Source organism: Acipenser ruthenus, chromosome 54, assembly GCF_902713425.1.
Source record: "Acipenser ruthenus chromosome 54, fAciRut3.2 maternal haplotype, whole genome shotgun sequence".
In the NCBI taxonomy this organism is placed as follows: Eukaryota; Metazoa; Chordata; class Actinopteri; order Acipenseriformes; family Acipenseridae; genus Acipenser; species Acipenser ruthenus.
This window is the reverse complement of record NC_081242.1, coordinates 3,558,450-3,576,505: the sequence shown is the minus strand read 5'-3', so window position 1 is coordinate 3,576,505 and position 18,056 is coordinate 3,558,450. Positions and strand designations below refer to the sequence as shown.

General features: G+C 41.6%; 1 protein-coding gene across 4 annotated transcripts in view; it reads left to right on the top strand.

Annotated features, from left to right (window-relative positions):
• The window catches only part of LOC117398134 (apoptotic chromatin condensation inducer in the nucleus), a 170,857-nt gene that overhangs the window by 83,285 nt on the left and 69,516 nt on the right, over window positions 1-18,056 (top strand). For all 4 annotated transcript variants that reach the window (XM_059016843.1, XM_034912979.2, XM_059016844.1 and 1 more), the window contains one exon: window positions 8,746-8,849. In XM_059016843.1, the coding sequence (XP_058872826.1) occupies window positions 8,746-8,849 (104 nt within the window). The remainder of the gene's footprint in view (window positions 1-8,745; window positions 8,850-18,056) is intronic.

Genomic DNA, 18,056 nt, shown 5'->3' with positions numbered 1-18,056 from the left:
TGTCTAGGCAATTTATTAGTAGCAAGTATATTACTTGCGACCAAATCCTGTGAGGATTGCCCCGTGTAACACCCCTGACAACGTCCTGACAACTCAAAAGCAATCCTATCCAGTCAGCGCACTGGTATATGTCACATGACTATGTCTGCTCCAGTGAAACGAAGGGTAAAATGGACTCTACGACAGCCAAGGCTGTGATTTTTTAAACACAGTTACAGACTGGAATTACAAGCTGCTGTACTCTGCTCACCGAGATTCACATTGTGTTATCGTGTTGTTACCTTTATTAAATCGTTAACGTTATTTCCCAACCCAGGAAAAAAAAAATCGAATAGTTATTATCACTGACGGATTGAAAAAAAAAAAAAAAACGCTTTCTGTAGCCCCTATGGTTTGTACAAACATAGCATGTTAACATCGCTTTTTTCATTTCTTTAATGTGATTTAATAAAACGTACCGGTAATTTTATTTTAAATGTATGGTGCTTGCTTGTAACTTACAGTACCGAGTGCAGCAACAGTCTCGGGTCCAAACCGTCAGCTGAGTGTACTATTTACATCCTCGCTATAGGCCTTCATTATACGATTAAATACAGATTTAAAAAAATCAAACTGCTGCTGATGTTGGCTCGTACAGCTCTATGCAACCAGCACGGCAAAGCAACATTGACTGTTTTTTTTTAATTAAATAAGGAACCAAGATTTAAATTAACTTTTGCATTTGAAACAAAACTGAAACTTTGTAGATGTGCTTTTATTGGGAGGGGGGGTTTGTACTGTGTTTTTCAACGAATAGGATACAGCCAGAATACTGGATGCAGCATGCCACAAATGGGTACTGTACTTGTAATTCAACTTTTATTCACAATCTCATTGCTGTTAGTGGTAGTAGTGACAAATACTGTAATAATAAAGAAAATCAAAGAATAAAAACATTACTAATATTATTAATAATTTAGATAATGCCTTTATCCAAAGTGACTTCCTTAACTTACTCCAGCAGTTTATATTGTTAGTTTTGGATTGTCCTTTTACTATAGCGAACAAAAGGTTTTGGACCCAAACAGGGTTGTAGTGTATTTAGTATTTGACTTGTATGTATGTATGTTTAATATACGACACTTGCACATTTTAATATATAATGCGTGCACATTTGTTATTTCATTTTTGTTATTTTTCACCTCCCATAATGTTCAACATTTAACAGATGGTATAAAGAAGTCTGGCTCAGAATCCAATCTCATCCCTTACAAAAAAGTAATATACTGCAAGTGCACTTGTGCCAAAATTGTCTGGTTTTAGTATCCTATTGGTCACATAATACTATCCTATTTTGGCATAAGTACTTGCAGTATACAACTTTTTATATTATTTTTGTAAATAATGCAATATAGTTCTCAAATATTGGGCATTTCTTAGATTGTATCTTACTTCTCTTTTGCATTCCTGCATTGTCTCTTGCCAGATATGCACCTCCAGAGTCTGACACATACTTTTAGAAAACCAGGAGCAACTTCTGCTCTGGATCAAAAAGCTATAATGCAAGGGCTCCCGAGTAAAGGCGCTCCTCGCAGGATGTGCCCTATAGCCTGGAGATCGCAGGTTCGAGTCCAGGCTATGTCACAGCTGACCGTGACTGAGAGTTCCTAGGGGGCGGCGCACAATTGGCTGAGCGCTGCTCGGGTAGGGAGGGCTTAGGTCGGCAGGGGAATCCACGGCTCACCGCGCATCAGCGACCCCTGTGGCCGATAGGGCGCCTGTGGCTCTGCAGCGGAGCCGCCAGATCTGTGTTGTCCTCCGGCACTATAGGTCTGGTAGCATTGCTGTGGATCTGCAGTGCGAAAAATGACGGCTTGGAAGGAGCACGTTTCGGAGGACGCGTGTTTCAGCCTCCGTTTCCTGAGTCGGCGGGGGGGTTGCGAGCGGTGAGCCGGGGATACAGATAATAATTGGGCATGCTAAATTGGGGTGAAAAAACCGGGGTAAAAATAATTGGCGACGACTAAATCTTAAAAAAAAAAAAAAAAAAAAAAAAAAAAAGCTATAATGCTCTGCGGCTGCCCGCCTATGTGGATAACTATCGAAAAACTAGTAGAAACTAACTAAAACACAAGTCTAGAAAAAGTATGGAATTTTGATGTTGAAAAAGTGTATGAACCCTGTACTAACAACCAAACAAGCAAGATGGGCTGAATGGCCTCCTCTCGTTTGTAAATTTTCTTATGTTCTTAATAGATTCAATTATTTTAGCCTGCCTGCATACAACATGCCTTGTAAACCCTGGATAGTTCTGGTTGCTCTTCTTTGCACTCTTTCTAGAGCAGCAATATCCTTTTTGTAATGAGGTGACCAGAACGGAACACAATATTCTAGGTGAGGTCTTACTAATGCATTGTAAAGTTTTAACATTACTTCCCTTGATTTAAATTCAACACTTCTCACAATATATCAGAGCATCTTGTTGGCCTTTTAATTTCCTTCTCTTGTAACTTACAATACATTGATGAAACCAAAAGACAACTATGGGTGCGCATTAATTAAAGTAAAAGTGCCATCCGCAGGAAAGACGTACACTCGCCACTGGCTAGACATTTTGCGCAGGTAAATCATTCCATTTCGGAATTCAAATTTTGTGGTATACAAAGATTATTTCAGTCTCGTAGAGGGGATGACTTAAATCAAAAACTACTTCAATGTGAAACAAAATGGATATTCAAGACAGTACAGCCAGAAGGCATTAATGAAGAACTTGGAATATCATGTTACCTATAATATAAAATTCATAGTTTAATTTTTTTTATTGCTTCTGTATTTATATTATTGATGTTTATTTGATAATTACCATTTGGCTCCATGGCCACTAATGTTTGTCTATATATTATTATTATTATTATTATTTGTTTATTTAGCAGACACCTTTATCCAAGGCGACTTACAGAGACTAGGGTGTGTGAACTATGCATCAGCTGCAGAGTCACTTACAACTACGTCTCACCCGAAAGACGGAGCACAAGGAGGTTAAGTGACTTGTTCAGGGTCACACAATGAGTCAGTGGCTGAGGTGGGATTTGAACCGAGGACCTCCTGGTTACAAGCCCTTTTCTTTAACCACTGGACCACACAGCCTCCACACAGCCTTTACATATGTTTTGAATATTAACATTGTTATTCATTTTTATTATTTTGGCTCGAGTAGATCTATATGAATTGAAATAGTCTAATCAATAGATCTTTAAAATTCAATAATTAACAATGATGCATTTAACTGATGATTTCTGCCATTGTTTGCTATTTTTCTGTAACTTGTCCTATAATTACATTTTATAATAGTATTTAGTAATATATTCTCTCTAATGTCTATCAATATATTAACATATTAATTGGTCTGTGTACATGTTGTTTTGTCTAACACCTGACCGTTGATCTTTTATCTTTAATTGAATTAAGACCATAAATACTCAGGTGTTCGTAATTTACTTGCACTGAGGATGGTCATGCGACCGAAATGTTTGCACTGAGCACTTTTTTGCCTGTTCTATAAATAATTTTGAATTTGTAGTGGTTTTTTATAGCACTCTTCAAACAGCAGTGTGCGGATCATTTTGGACTTTTAATTACTTCAGGCTGAGGCGTATTGTTTGACAACTATCAATAGTCAAGCTTGTGCATCGTTTTTGTGTAAAGGAGTAACGATCTGAACCAAACTTAAAGGATCAGCCGACAGCGAATTAAACAAGAAAGCATGGAATAGTTCTCGGTAAAAACCGTGCAGGCCTCATCCATCGTCTTAAAACGATATTTGTTTTACTTGTCCAAATTGTTGCCTGAGAGTATCAGCATTACTGAGTCGCTCTAATACCAGGGACGTGCGCAGTGCTACATGGGATACTGAGACCTCCGCTGCTTTATTTATTTATTTATTTATTTATTTATTTATTTTTAAAGAGGATGCAGGGAGCAGTGGAACAATTTTTACATGTTGCATTGCATAAAACTACTTCATAATATAAATGCAATTATTGGATTATTGGCGTTTTATTAAAATGTCCTGTTATATAGCGCAGAATTCTGCGTAAATGCAACCTCTGGAGATGGCACCTTACAAAACTATAAACAAAATCTGCATTTATTCCTTTGAACTACCCCGGAGTAAAAATTAAGAAAAACAACCAAGATCGTTCCAAAAGTTGCATCTTTGGTCAGAAGTATTAAGCATCCTGGCAACATCAGTCCCTAGTGAGCAGGTATTCAGTAATGCTGTGCACATTGTAGGCAAGTGCCAGTCATCGCTTAAATTAAAACAAAGTGTGGATACTAGTATCATCCTTAACACAATTTCTTCTCTTGATTGGGTGTTACTCTGACTTGTTATGGATTTAAACAACTTTTTTGGGGGGATTTTGCTTTGATCCCCAACTGGAAACTGTTTAAAATCAAGAGTCAGTACTTGTATTAATTATTGCAGTATCAACCCCCTCACCACCCAATGATTTTGTTATTAAACACATTCCTAGTGAAGACATACAAATTAAAACAGACATACAAATTAATTCAGCCAAGCCACCTTATCAAGTCAACACCGTTTGAAACCTGGAGAAAGAATAGCAAGTTCTGTTGGCACTGCATTTTTTTATCTATCTATCTATCTATCTATCTATCTATCTATCTATCTATCTATCTATCTATCTATCTATCTATCTATCTATCTATCTATCTATCTATCTATCTATCTATCTATCTATCTATCTATCTATCTATCTATCTATCTATCTAGACGTGCTCAAATTTGTTGGTACCCTTACAGCTCATTGAAATAATGCTTCATTCCTCCTCAAAAGTGATGAAATTAAAAGCTATTTTATCATGTATACTTGCATGCCTTTGGTATGTCATAGAATAAAGCAAAGAAGCTGTGAAAAGAGATGAATTATTGCTTATTCTACAAAGATATTCTAAAATGGCCTGGACACATTTGTTGGTACCCCTTAGAAAAGATAATAAATAATTGGATTATAGTGATATTTCAAACTAATTAGTTTCTTTAATTAGTATCACACATGTCTCCAATCTTGTAATCAGTCATTCAGCCTATTTAAATGGAGAAAAGTAGTCACTGTGCTGTTTGGTATCATTGTGTGCACCACACTGAACATGGACCAGAGAAAGCAAAGGAGAGAGTTGTCTGAGGAGATCAGAAAGAAAATAATAGACAAGCATGGTAAAGGTAAAGGCTACAAGACCATCTCCAAGCAGCTTGATGTTCCTGTGACAACAGTTGCAAATATTATGAAGTTTAAGGTCCATGGAACTGTAGCCAACCTCCCTGGGCGCGGCCTCAAGAGGAAAATCGACCCCAGAGTGAACAGAAGGATAGTGCGAATGGTAGAAAAAGAACCAAGGATAACTGCCAAAGAGATACAAGCTGAACTCCAAGGTGAAGGTATGTCAGTTTCTGATCGCACCATCCGTCGCTTTTTTAGCGAAAGTGGGCTCCATGGAAGAAGACCCAGGAGGACTCCACTTTTGAAAGAAAAACATAAAAAAGCCAGACTGGAATTTGCTAAAATGCATATTGACAAGCCACAATCCTTCTGGGAGAATGTCCTTTGGATAGATGAGTCAAACTGGAGCTTTTTGGCAAGTCACATCAGCTCTATGTTCACAGACGAAAAAATGAAGCTTTCAAAGAAAAGAACACCATACCTACAGTGAAACATGGAGGAGGCTCGGTTACGTTTTGGGGCTGCTTTGCTGCGCCTGGCACAGGGTGCCTTGAATCTGTGCAGGGCACAATGAAATCTCTAGACTATCAAGGCATTCTGGAGCGAAACGTACTGCCCAGTGTCAGAAAGCTCTGTCTCAGTCGCAGGTCATGGGTCCTCCAACAGGATAATGACCCAACACACACAGCTAAAAGCACCCAAGAATGGATAAGAACAAAACATTGGACTATTCTGAAGTGGCCTTCTATGAGTCCTGATCTGAATCCTATCGAACATCTATGGAAAGAGCTGAAACTTGCAGTCTGGAGAAAGCACCCCAAACTACCTGTTAACAGGTGCAGAAGTCTCATTGAGAGCTACAGAAAACGTTTGATTGCAGTGATTGCCTCTAAAGGTTGTGCAACAAAATATTAGGTTAGCGGTCCCATCATTTTTGTCCATGCCATTTTCATTTGTTTTCTTATTTACAATATTATGTTGAATAAAAAATCAAAAGCAAAGTCTGATTTCTATTAAATATGGAATAAACAATGGTGGATGCCAGTTACTTTTGTCAGTTTCAAGTTATTTCAGAGAAAATTGTGCATTCTTAGTTTTTTGTGGAGGGGTACCAACAAATTTGAGCACGTCTGTATATACAGTACTGTGCAAAAGTTTTAGGCAGGTGTGAAAAAATGCCGTAAAGTAAGAATGCTTTCAAAAATAGACATGTTAATAGTTTATATTTATCAATTAACAAAATGCAAGGTGAGTGAACAGAAGAAAAATCTACATCAAATCAATATTTGGTGTGACCACCCTTTGCCTTCAAAACAGCATCAATTCTTCTAGGTACACTTGCACACAGTTTTTGAAGGAACTAGGTTGGCCCAAACATCTTGGAGAACTAACCACAGTTCTTCTGTGAATTTAGGCAGCCTCAGTTGCTTCTCTCTCTTCATGTAATCCCAGACAGACTCGATGTTGAGATCAGGGCTCTGTGGGGGCCATACCATCACTTCCAGGACTCCTTGTTCTTTACGCTGAAGATAGTTCTTAATGACTTTCGCTGTATGTTTGGGGTCGTTGTCATGCTGCAGAATAAATTTGGGGCCAATCAGATGCCTCCCTGATGGTATTGCATGATGGATAAGTATCTGCCTGTACTTCTCAGCATTGAGGAGACCATTAATTCTGACCAAATCCCCAACTCCATTTGCAGAAATGCAGCCCCAAACTTGCAAGGAACCTCCACCATGCTTCACTGTTGCCTGCAGACACTCATTTGTGTACCGCTCTCCAGCCCTTCGGTGAACAAACTGCCTTCTGCTACAGCCAAATATTTCAAATTTTGACTCATCAGTCCAGAGCACCTGCTGCCATTTTTCTGCACCCCAGTTCCTGTGTTTTTGTGCATAGTTGAGTCGCTTGGCCTTGTTTCCACGTCGGAGGTATGGCTTTTTGGCCGCAAGTCTTCCATGAAGGCCACTTCTGACCAGACTTCTCCGGACAGTAGATGGGTGTACCAGGGTCCCACTGTTTTCTGCCAATTCTGAGCTGATGGCACTGCTGGACATCTTCCGATTGCGAAGGGAAGTAAGCATGATGTGTCTTTCATCTGCTGCAGTAAGTTTCCTTGGCCGACCACTGCGTCTACGGTCCTCAACGTTGCCCGTTTCTTTGTGCTTCTTCAAAAGAGCTTGGACAGCACATCTGGAAACCCCTGTCTGCCTTGAAATTTCTGCCTGGGAGAGACCTTGCTGATGCAGTATAACTACCTTGTGTCTTGTTGCTGTGCTCAGTCTTGCCATGGTGTATGACTTTTGACAGTGAACTGTCTTCAGCAACCTCACCTTGTTAGCTGAGTTTGGCTGTTCCTCACCCAGTTTTATTCCTCCTACACAGCTGTTTCTGTTTCAGTTAATGATTGTGTTTCACCCTACATATTGAATTGATGATCATTAGCACCTGTTTGGTATAATTGTTTAATCATACACCTGACTATGCCTACAAAATCCCTGACTTTGTGCAAGTGTACCTAGAAGAATTGATGCTGTTTTGAAGGCAAAGGGTGGTCACACCAAATATGGATTTGATTTAGATTTTTCTTCTGTTCACTCACTTTGCATTTAGTTAATTGATAAATATAATCTATTAACATGTCTATTTTTGAAAGCATTCTTACTTTACAGCATTTTTTCACACCTGCCTAAAACTTTTGCACAGTACTGTATATATATATATATATATATATATATATATATATATATATATATATATATATATATATATATATATATATACTGAATATACATACACATATAAGAAATATATGCGTATATGTATGTATATATGTGTGTGTGTGTAATATATATATATATATATATATATATATATATATATATATATATATTACTATATGCATAAACTGATGTAATCAATTGAATATGCATGATAATCGACAGTGAAAAATTACGCAGTTTACTGACAATAATCAGTAAACTGAACGCTTTTTAATATTCAAAAGCTATATAAAGAGTTGTAGTTGAGTAACATGCAAGGAAAACATGTGCTTTACTGGGTAGTAGTTATGTGAGTTTTCAAATAGGGAATGATTAATTAGCTAATGAAGGTTTAATTGAGGAACACAAAATAAAATCTGTGTTGATCAATAATTGATTAATCGATCTCTTAAAAGATTGGTAGATGGATGTTGCTTTCTAAGTGTTGGTGATTGTAATGGTGAGCCCATCTAATCACTGACACAATAATGACTGACATGGACATTTTGCAGATAGACTTAGTGACAAACACCCAGTCAGTTTGGGGGTTCTAAAGCCAATCTAACTCTTACTACCCAAACGTTCCTGTCAACCTGAACATTGGGCTATATAGACACACACACACACACACTGGTCAACAACATTACCTTGTAAGACGTGCCCATGTAGCGTTGATATTGCCGTACTGTGAAAGTGTTTTTATGCCCTTGGCGGGTGTTTTTGTTTCTCTGTGTTTGACCAGCCTTGTCTTGTGTTTACAGAAGCCTTGCCTGACAGCCGAGGGAAGGGGCAATGCAGATGGAGCAGAAAAAAAGGAATGGAGAAGAACTGGGGAAGGAGAGAGCAGGGGTAAACACACAGCTAGGTGAGCTTTCTATACTTCTGTACCAGTCTGAAACCTTCCCTCCCTTCTAGTTTCTTAGCTTTAACCCCTGGGACCAGTTTCCATACCAGTCTCTCCTTTGCTCATAAGAATTTGAGCCAGCATCCCTCCCAACCTCCCATCTCTTCATTTTTTGAAAAGTATGCCCAATAATTTTTTACACTCACTGCAGTGGTTCCCCACACAGCTCGGGAGAACTGAAGGGTCAGTGGGCATCCTCCGATCCCACGATCAAGCCAGCTTCTTCTAAGCCCAGGAACTTGCCTGGCCAGCAGGGTTCGCTGTAGCATGATGAGAAGAAACCGTTCCTGACGGTTTTGTCTCCCTAACCCACGGGAGCACCAGAGGCAATGCGACGCTGCCTCCGGAATCCCCAGCAAAGAACGCCGACTTTGCACAGCTAGGACACGAACCTGTGCTGTATGACTTGCCCTGCACACCACACGGCTGTGCTTTTTACCAGGTGAGCCACTTGGGGACCCCTCAACCCTAACAAGTAGAGTTCACTGTTCTTCCCAGTCTCTTCTCGGCTCAAACCTCTAGGGCCTTTCTCCCTCCCTTATAACCATTAGGGCCAATACAAGTAATACTTATTGTATTACTTGTATTGTAACACTTGAAATGTTTTTGCTTACGATTGTAAGTCGCCCTGGATAAGGGCGTCTGCTAATAAATAAATAATAATAATAATAATGATAGGGCCAGCCTCCCTCTCGCTCTGTCCCTCCTCAGCTGTAACCACTTCCCAGCCTCCCTCCCAGTCCCTTCACGGCTTTAACCACTAGAGCCAGTCTCCCCCAGTCCCTTCTCAGCTCTAACCCTAGAGCCAGCCTCCCTCCCTCCCTCCCTCCCAGTCCCTCCTAAGCTCTAACCTCTAGAGCCAGCCTCTCTGTCTCTTCTCAGCTCTAACCACTAGCCAGCCTCCCCTCAGTCCCACCTCGGCTCCAACCACTAGAGCCAGCCTTCCTCCCAGTCTCTACTCGGCTCTAACCACTAGCCAGCATTCCTCTCAGTCCCTTCTCTGTTCTAACCATTAGAGTCAGCCTCTACCTTTATCCCAGTCCCTCTAAACTAACCAGGGCCAGCTCTTACCACTAGGGCCAGCCTCCCTCTCAGTGCCCCTGCTCTAATCCCCATTGGTCAGCCTACCTCAAATAAATGGTGTCTTTTTATTTATTTATTTATTTTTTACTTGCTGAAATGGCTGCAATAATTGTGAGTGTATTGGGCAGCCATTTTAGTAAGGGCAGATTGCATCCATTGAGCAGACAACAGTTTTTATAGTTCCCTATCAAGTACAAAATGTAACCATTACCTCATGGTTATTCATCCTTTAATACCGTCTAACCTGAATCGATATATCAAAGCTGCACGTAGTGCTTGTGACGCAGTCGCACCCGCCGCCAAGTGCATAAAAGACTGCTGACACATACATCTTGACAGATACAACTGAATGCAGTAGGGATTCAAGGAAATGCATGCACATGGATTTAGGGATTGGTTAACATGTAGAAAACAAAGTACTGTTTAGAGGAGAAACCTCAAAATGGAGCGAGGCAACCAGTGGTGTACCACAGGGATCAGTATTAGGTCCTCTGCTAGTCCTAATCAATATTAATGATTTAGATTCTGGTATAGTAAGCAAACTTGTTAAATTTGCAGACGACACAAAAATAGGACGAGTGGTAAACACTGTTGCAGCAGCAAAGGTCATTCAAAATGATCTAGACAGCATTCAGAACTGGGCAGAAACATGGCAAATGACATTTAATAGAGAAAAGTGTAAGGTACTGCCGCAGGCAATAAAATCATATGGGAGATACTGAAATTGAAGAAGGAATCTATGAAAAAGACCTAGGAGTTTATGTTGACTCAGAAATGTCTTCATCTAGACAATGTGGGGAAGCTATAAAAAAGGCTAACAAGATGCTTGGATATATTGTGAAAAGTGTTGAATTTAAATCAAGGGAAGTAATGTTAAAACTCTACAATGCATTAGTAAGACCTCATCTTGAATATTGTGTTCAGTTCTGGTCACCTCGTTACAAAAAGGATATTGCTGCTCTAGAAAGAGTGCAAAGAAGAGCAACAAGAATTATCCCGGGTTTAAAAGGCATGTTGTATGCAGACAGGCTAAAAGAATTTAATCTATTCAGTCTTGAACAAAGAAGACTACGCGGTGATCTGATTCAAGCATTCAAAATTCTAAAAGGTATTGACAATGTTGACCCAGGGGACTTTTTCGACCTGAAAAAATTAACAAGGGCCAGGGGTCACAAATGGAGATTAGATAAAGGGGCATTCAGAACAGAAAATAGGAGGCACTTTTTTACACAGAGAATCGTGGGAATCTGGAACCAGCTCCCCAGTAGTGTTGTTGAAGCTGACACCCTGAGATCCTTCAAGAAGCTGCTTGATGAGATTTTGGGATCAATAAGCTACTAACAACCAAACAAGCAAGATGGGCTGAATGGCCTCCTCTCGTTTGTAAACTTTCTTATGTTCTTATAAGTGACATTCTTATATTTGGTTTATATCTCATTTATCGCTTCTGTATTACATTTATTGTGATTTATTACGTGTTATAGTAATTTTACTTCACGTTTTGTGCATTTGCGTCGTGGTTGTTCGTGTAAATCCCTCACGGCCTTGTGCCCCGTGCCGAAACTGGCAGTTCCACTGCTCCTTCCCCAGGATCGAACACCTTAACCCTTTGCGGTCCTATGTCAGACCAGGTCCGACATTACAATTTTCCCTTTCCGGTCCGATACCATCAAAAAGACGTAAAACACAGGTCACTAGTCGTTTTTTCTCCGGAAAAACTGAGAAAACCATTCAATGGCCGAGTGAGACCGATATGAGCCAAGAGAAGCCGGGGGGGGGGGGGGGGGGTGGCCAATCTGAGCAATACACATAGCCCCGGCACCACAGAGATAACATGACATGGACGTAAACAAACAAGATAGCTGCTCCTGCATCCAGCGCTCAAAGAATATCACAGACATTTGCAGAGCTTTCTGAGATGTTATAGTAATAAAATAATGACTTGGATCACATTATTGAGGAGTTTGGTGATAAAACGAGTGATCAGGAGATGATTTATCGGTATGCACGACTATGAAGAGGTATGTGAAAAATACAGCAAACAATGAGTGAGCGGTGCTGGAGATGCAGTACTGAGTGTCCTGTTGATATGCAGTGCCTTTTAAACCTGTTTTACTGTGAAAAAAAAAACTTTTAAACAGCGCGTCTAAAATAAACAGCGCGTGTGAAAATAAATTGGACCTGACGCGCTGAATAAATGAACCGCATAGGGTTAAGTCGGCTACTTGTGCTCTCTCTCAAGCTGTTGGATTCGGTTGAAGCTTAAAAATAAAAATGTTATTTGTTATAAAAACTGTATGTAAATAACGGTAATTGTTTGTTTACTCTATTGTGTGAGAATTCTTCACAGAAATACTAACGCGGCTTCTGGGTTCAGCTGTCCTGCATTAGACCGAGACACACGCTTGGGTCAAGCTGCTCGCAGTTTTTCCCACAGCGTCTCGCTGCCACATTAACTTCTGTTTCCAGAATTAGGGCTCTAACAGTAGGCTTTCCTCAGTTTTCGAACTGTTGGTTAGTCAGGAGCGTTATAGTTGGGCATCCCTATATTGCTTCAGTGGTAACTGTAGGTCCCAAAGACCTGCTCATGTTCCCGCTGGTACTTTGTACAACGAATGAGGTTACCTTTGCCGATTCACTAGCAGTCGCTGGGTCCAGCTCTGCTTGCAGTCCTTCCCGTAGTATTTCGTTGCCACTCTGGTCTCCGCTTGACCGTGCCATTACAAAGGTTGTCAGCGGGCTTCCTCCAGTCTTAGGGTCTGGTTAAGCCAGAAGCTATACAGGTGGGCATCCCTGTATATTGCGTCTTTGCTAACTGTAGGTCACCGCTCTTAGTGAGTGAGGTTACCATACCTTACCGCATGCAGTGCACCGTGCAATGTACCATGCACCGTACTGTGTACACCGTACCATGTGCACCGTACTGTGTATAGCGTGCATTGTGCACCGTACCATGTGTATCGTGCATTGTGCACCGTTCCATGTGCAAACAACGTACCGTGTGTACCGTGACCCGTGCACTGTACCACACCATTGACACGTGTGTGTACCGTGCATTGTGCACCGCACCATTTGTGCCGGGCCGTGTGTCTGTACAAGGAATTTTTCTTTACAGTACTGTACTAGTGCCTAGGCTCAGTGCAGGTACTTAAGTAACCAAGGCTAAGTACCATCCCTGGTCTAGTATCAGCGATTGGGTCAGAGTGACTTGCCACTGTTGACTCATTACAGTATTATTGCCGGTTGCACAGGAACATTGCTATACTGCTATAGTAATTATAGGTCAGTGGTTGTTTGAATTGTACACTGCTGCTACATTATGCCGTGGTTTCATTCTTGCGATATGTGCAAGGTCTCACCATGGAGGACAGACACGGCAGATGCGCTACCTGTTTGGTACTTGCCAGCTGCAACTCCTGTGAGTTTTTTTTGTGTGTCTTTTACTAAGCGCACACTGGAGAAGCGAGTATCTCGCAGCTGTGGATCGATCTTCGTCCATTCCTCTGGACAAGGCTCCCCCTATCCTCAGCACAAAAAGAGAGGGTTGTATCCTCCCCTGAGGGCTCGGTGTCTAGGGAGAGCAGGAGAACATCAGGTAGGAGACTTCCTTAACGGTCTTCCTCTCCTTCCCCCTCACCTCCTCCGGCTTCCCCTCTAAGAGCCACTGGTCCAAAGAGGGAGACTCAGATAGCGCAACACCAGTAGTTCATATGTCATTATCAGCAGAGCTTATGCTGCTGATTGAGAGTCTGATTTTCTATTCGAGGTACATTCTTCTTGGGGTCCCCCGGCTACAGCGCCCGCTGCTTGACATTCCGTGGGGACGCTGTACAGCTTGCATGAGGCAGAAAAGCTTGGCTTGGCTAATTTTCCTCCAGTAGATGCTGCTATTGCATCACTGGTGCAAGCTCCAAAGCTGGCGCTTTGCAGAGTTTTGGAGACTATTCTCAAAAAAGCTTATGCAGCTGATGCGTTAGCCACAAACACACACCACAGCAGCTAGAGGAGCTGCGGTTGGTGAATAAGAACCTGCTCCGTATTTCAAAGTTGAACGGGCAGGCAGTGGGAAGGAACCTTGCTGCTCAATAGCCGCAAGAAGGCACCTCTGGCTATCCCAAGCACGAATAGCTCATGGGGAGAAGACACTATTGCTGGATGCTCCCATTACTCCAAGACCAAGGTTCCAGCAGCCTCAGAGACTGGTTCCAAGCACAAAGGCAAAAGCCTCAGGCTAAGCCCCAAGCAACGCAGCAGCCCTAGCAATTTTCTGCCACAGGCCCTGGGCCCCTTTTCAGGGAGTCATAAGAACATAAGAAAGTTTACAAACGAGAGGAGGCCATTCAGCCCATCTTGCTCTTTTGGTTGTTAGTAGATTATTGATCCCAGAATCTCATCAAGCAGCTTTTTGAAGGATCCCAGGGTGTCAGCTTCAACAACATTACTGGGGAGTTGGTTCCAGACCCTCACAATTCTCTGTGTAAAAAAGTGCCTCCTATTTTCTGTTCTGAATGCCCCTTTATCTAATCTCCATTTGTGACCCCTGGTCCTTGTTTCTTTTTTCAGGTCAAAAAAGTCCCCTGGGTCGACATTGTCGATACCTTTTAGGATTTTGAATGCTTGAATCAGATCACCGCGTAGTCTTCTTTGTTCTAGACTGAATAGATTCAATTCTTTTAGCCTGTCTGCATACAACATGCCTTTTAAACCCGGGATAATTCTGGTTGCTCTTCTTTGCACTCTTTCTAGAGCAGCAATATCCTATTTGTAACGAGGTAACCAGAACTGAACACAATATTCAAGATGAGGTCTTACTATTATTATTATTATTATTATTATTTATTTCTTAGCTGACGCCCTTATCCAGGGCGACTTACAATTGTTACAGGATATCACATTATTTTTACATACAATTACCCATTTATACAGTTGGGTTTTTACTGGAACAATCTAGGTAAAGTACCTTGCTCAAGGGTACAGCAGCAGTGTCCCCTACCAGGGATTGAACCCACAACCCTCCAGTCAAGAGTCCAGAGCCCTAACCACTACTCCACACTGCTGCCCACTAATGCATTGTAAAGTTTTAACATTACTTCCCTTGATTTAAATTCAACACTTTTCACAATATATCCGAGCATCTTGTTGGGCTTTTTTATAGCTTCCCCACATTGCTGTCTAGATCATTTTGAATGACCTTTGCTGCTGCAACAGTGTTTGTCACTCCTCCTATTTTTGTGTTGTCTGCCAATTTTAACCCTTTGCGGTCCATTTATTAATTGCGCGTCAGGCACGCCAGGTCTAATTAATTTTCACACGCGCAGTTAATTTTATACGCGCTGTTTAAAAGTATTTTTTTTCACAGTCAAACAGGTTTAAATGGCCCTGCATATTATTATTATTATTATTATTATTATTATTATTATTATTATTATTATTATTATTATTATTATTATTATTATTTATTTCTTAGCAGACGCCCTTATCCAGGGCGACTTACAATTGTTACAAGATATCACATTATACATTATTTCACATTATACAGATATCACATTATTTTACATACAATTACCCATATATACAGTTGGGTTTTTACTGGAGCAATCTAGGTAAAGTACCTTGCTCAAGGGTACAACAGCAGTGTCCCCCACTGGGGATTGAACCCACAACCCTCCAGTCCAGAGTCCAGAGCCCTAACCACTACTCCACACTGCTGCCCTATATCAACAAAGCACTCACTAGGCATCTCCAGCCCCGCCCCACCCTTTTCTTTGCTATAGCGTTCACCTATGTAAGAAATAAATAATAATAATAATAATAGTCGTACATACCGATCGATCATCTCCGGATCACTCGTTTTATCACCAAACTCCTCAATAATGCGATCCAAGTCATTATTTTATTACTATAACATCTCAAAAAAGCTCTGCAAATGTCCGTGTTTTCTGTGCACTGATTCAGTCAGCCAACTTGTTTACTAACGACCTCCCCCGTTATCTGATACCCAATACCATGTATGACTAATCATGAGATACGCCTTTTTTTTGGTTTTTTCCGGAGAAAAAACGACTAAACACCCGTTTATTGCGTTGCTATAATGATGTCGGACCCAGTCCGACAAAGGACCTGTGAGGAATAATTGCAATGTCGGACCAAGTCCGACAATGGACCGCAAAGGGTTAATGCACATTTTTATTGCCTGCGTGCAGTACCTTACACTTTTCTCTATTAAATGTCATTTGCCATGTGTCTGCCCAGTTCTGAATGCTGTCTAGATCATTTTGAATGACCTTTGCTGCTGCAACAGTGTTTGCTACTCCTCCTATTTTTGTGTCGTCTGCAAATTTAACAAGTTTGCTTACTATACCAGAATCTAAATCATTAATGTAGAGTAGGAATAGCAGATATGCATCTCCATCCATTTGTGTCTTGTTCCATATGATGATGTAGATATCCTCCTGCCTGGTGTTGATGGCTGAAGTGTAATGCTGGCTCCAGGGATCAGCTTATTTGCCTCCCTGGCGCATCAGCACACACAACAGCTGCGATGCTGGCTCCGGGGATCAACCACAGCGCGGTCTCCCCAGCGCATCAGCATGACAACCGTCTGGAATGAGCGAATTAGAGTACATCTCTGGGGTCTTCAAGTGGGCACCTTCCGTCCTCTGTTTCGTCGGCTAGCCCACGACACCTCAAGAGGGCTCGACAATGATTCTGGCATCCCAGCATCACCCCCCTCCTTCCCCCACTCAGCTCAGCCCAGCTTACTTACCCATACATCAGCGTTGCTTTTGTTCTATTGTGCTTGAGATCCCCAGCCAGAATCTTTCTGTCTCAACCACAGCCAGTTGCTGCTCCTTTCTGCCGCTTCAGATAAGTTCTTCACTGTGCGACGCAACTCTTGGCCACTGAACCCAACATCTCTAGGAAGGACATTGTTCCTCACTGGAGGCTTAATGTGGTGCTGGAAGCACTGATGAAGCCTCCCTTTGAGCCCTTGCATTCAGCATAGCTGAAGCATTTATCTATGAAAGCGGCTTATTTGCTTGCAATTACGTCCGCTAAGTGGGTGGGTGAGATGCAAGCTTTTTTGATTGCAAAAGCCTGCTTAATTTTTGCAGAGGCCAGTTTGGCATTCCACATTAACTGGACGGTAGAGCTTGAGGCTTTTCATCCACCTCCTTTCCAGTCTTAGAGTGAAAGCTCTATACGCTTTGCCCACTAGCGCATTATGTGGACAGAACCCTAAGTTGGAGGCAGTCTGAACAATTTTTTGTCTGTTATGGGGCCAAGTATGGGAAAGCCCTATCTAAACAGAGGCTGTCAGGATGGATTCCAGACACAATCAGACTGCATATAAGCAAGCCAACTTGGCCTCTCCAGAAAAGCTCACTGCCCCATTCCACCAGGGGCATGGCGACTTCGTGGGCTTTGTTCCAGGGTGCATCTGTCAGAGACATTTTGGATGCTGTGGTGTGGGCTACTCCCCATACTTTTACGCAGTTCTATCGACTGAATGTCGTGGATCCACAAAACCCTGGTTTGGAACGAGAGTGTTAAGGGCATCCTCAAGCTTCACCCTTACAGCATAAAGATAGAGTTTTCCCTCTATTTTCAGCCCTATCTACTTGCACTGGGGTTCCTCATGGTAACGCGCAGGATGGCCTTGTAGCATTCCAGTTGGTCTGCAAAATTGCCTTGCTACAGCTTTGGTATTCCTATCAATTAGGTAATGGTTACATTTTGTACATGAAAAGGAATGTTAGGTTATTATCATAACCCTGGTTCCCTGAAATAGAAATGTAACCATTAACCTTCATCTATGATTGCAGCAGTCTTGAAGGAAAAAAGACTGTCGGCAGTCTTGTGCCCTCGGGGACGGGCGCGACTGCATCACTAAAGGTTAAATACCCATGAGGTAGGCTACATTTCTATTTCAGGGAATCAGGGTTATGATAATAACCTAACGTTGTTACAATTTCACTTTTTTGGTTTTGGTCCAATATAAGAACATACAAGTTTACAAACGAGAGGAGGCCATTCGGTCCATCTTGCTCATTTGGTTGTTAGTAGCTTATTGATCTCAGATAA